We start from the raw sequence: 2326 nt of genomic DNA on the forward strand, positions 1-2326 counted from the left end.
CAAACGATCAATGTTTTAAACGAGATCGCAGAGAATAACTCCTACTCAACGTTCAATTTAAACAAAACAATAAAGAGATTTAAAATATTGAAATACTTCATGCAAATTGAATTCTCGTTGTTTTATTATTAAAATCAGTCCTTTTCACATTTTAGCATCGTAATAAATTGCATTTTCAGGCAAGCGTGCTACAGTTACACAACAAAAGAAGTATTGTAGGGAGGTGTTCGGTTTGTAAGATGGTATCCGAGATTAAATTTGTAGTGTGTTTGATTCATGAGATTCAACTCCACAACTCAATCCTAGATGGATAATCATGGAATAATTAGTCATAGCTAACCATCTATGACTAAAATAATCTCACACTCAATCCTAGATTGAATCTTGATATTATTTTATTTTAGAAACCGAACACCACCTAAGAGTATGAAATCATTACAGGGGTCAAGGACTGAAGGGTCCAAATCAAAATCTCAACAAATTTACGCAAATCTTTAATTAGTCTTATCATGATTTGCTGCTCTTATTTGGGCTACATGTAAATTTAAGGTAATTAACAAATAAAGCATGGATTTGAGAAAACATATACTGTCATTGCACAACAGACTAAACTGTATTGACATCATACACCATAGGACATAATTTTAAGGCAAAAGATAAACTAAGTAAACAAAAATAGCTAATACCAAGAACTTAAATCGCATATCATGTAGTAATTTACTCCACCATGGAGTCATTTGATGCTTCTCCAACAGGTTTTTGAGATTTTTTCGTGTTGTTCCCTGCCAAGGAAATCGAACATGAAGCAATTTCGGTCATATAGAGAAACAACAAACAGGCTAAGCATGCTGAACCAATGATGCAAAGAACTGGAACCGTTGAAAGTTAAAAGGTCCACAACCAAAGAGAAAAATCGAATCAGAAAATCAGTAACCTTTCTTCTTCAATCTTAGTCTGGCAGCCCTCTTCATAGGGAATTTAACGGGAGTCTTTTTAGCATCTTCCGCAGGCTCTGAAAGAAGAACGGACATAAGACAAGTGAAAATTCCCATCAAACTACACAAAAATCGGTAGCTTTGTGAATCATGATGAAACACTTGAGCCATGTTTGAGAGCAAGAACATAACATGAGCGATAATAATCTATAAGCAAAATCATAATTTTAGAGCTTGCTTCTTTCAGTAATGACACTACCTTTGGCATTACCATGAATCGAAGATCGATTCTTCATGTACAACCAATGAGAAATCAGACTATATGAAGTGAAATAGCTAAACAAGAGTCACAAGACCACAGGGGAATCCATATATTAAGATAATTAGATCTCAATATACAAAAAAGACCCACAAAGCAACATTTTAAACAGACTCAACCAACAAGTGGGGCATCAAACAAAGAACATGCAACAACAATCTTATATGCTTGCAGTTGCAAATTTAGCTCAGCTGTTACAAATACAAATATTTCTTGTTAAACTTGATGAAAGATTGGGCTTCTTGATAAACCCGCATGCTATAAATAAGTTTGACTGTGTTCTACACTTCCAATATCAACTAGGCTATGTAAACCGAAAGCAACTAGGAGCATAATATCAAGGCAAACCCATGGAAAGAAACCTCGGGGGCTAAGTAGCTTACGACCTAGAGGTCTAGAAGAAGACTATACCACCACAATTTTCTTACTTCCATTCAGTAATTACAGGAAACAGGACAGTATAATACCGATAATCGAACAACTTGCTGTGAGAATCCTATATCAATTAAAAGAGAAAAAGATATTCCACGAATATTCTTAGTTCTCTACTTAAATATCAAATTATAGTACAATACTACGATTAATCTAGCTATGTTCCTTACAACAGAGATAACTCAATTAAAACATTTAGCAGCTAAAAATGAACAGCATACCGTCAGCAGCGGCCATCTCAACATCTTGCATAGTAATTAACCCCTTTTCCACGGCCTCCTTCTGCTCCTGAATTGTTTAATCGACAAAAAAAGAAAAAAATTATAAAAAATCTCCTTATACAAAATAAAACGAATCATGAGCTGCGTAAATGAATGAAAATACGCACCCTGCGCCATTTCTTGAGCAGCTTGCGCTGGCGCTTGCCGGAGATGGATTTAGGCTGAATTCTCTGGTGCAGCTTCCCCGACGCCGGGTCTCCGTGAATCCTCCTCTTCTCATTGGCAATGAACGTCCGCCGCTTCTTCTGCACAACGTTGAATTTCGCCATTTCACCGCCGAGAAGACAAATTTCTCGCTCTTAAACCCTAGTTTTTTTTAGGGTTCAGAAGTCGGATTGAGAGAGGAATAAGGCAGCCCC

General features: G+C 36.4%; 1 protein-coding gene across 1 annotated transcript; it reads right to left on the bottom strand.

Moving 5' to 3' along the window:
- Positions 1-572: 572 nt before the first annotated feature.
- Positions 573-2326, bottom strand: LOC121767515. The gene is made up of 4 exons (XM_042163802.1): positions 2075-2326; positions 1908-1974; positions 935-1012; positions 573-782 (listed from the first exon to the last, which is right to left on the bottom strand). The coding sequence occupies exons 1-4, from the start codon at positions 2234-2236 to the stop codon at positions 718-720; spliced, it is 372 nt and encodes a 123-aa protein (XP_042019736.1). The 5' UTR covers positions 2237-2326; the 3' UTR covers positions 573-717.

This window comes from Salvia splendens, chromosome 2 (genome assembly GCF_004379255.2).
Source record: "Salvia splendens isolate huo1 chromosome 2, SspV2, whole genome shotgun sequence".
NCBI classification, from domain to species: Eukaryota; Viridiplantae; Streptophyta; class Magnoliopsida; order Lamiales; family Lamiaceae; genus Salvia; species Salvia splendens.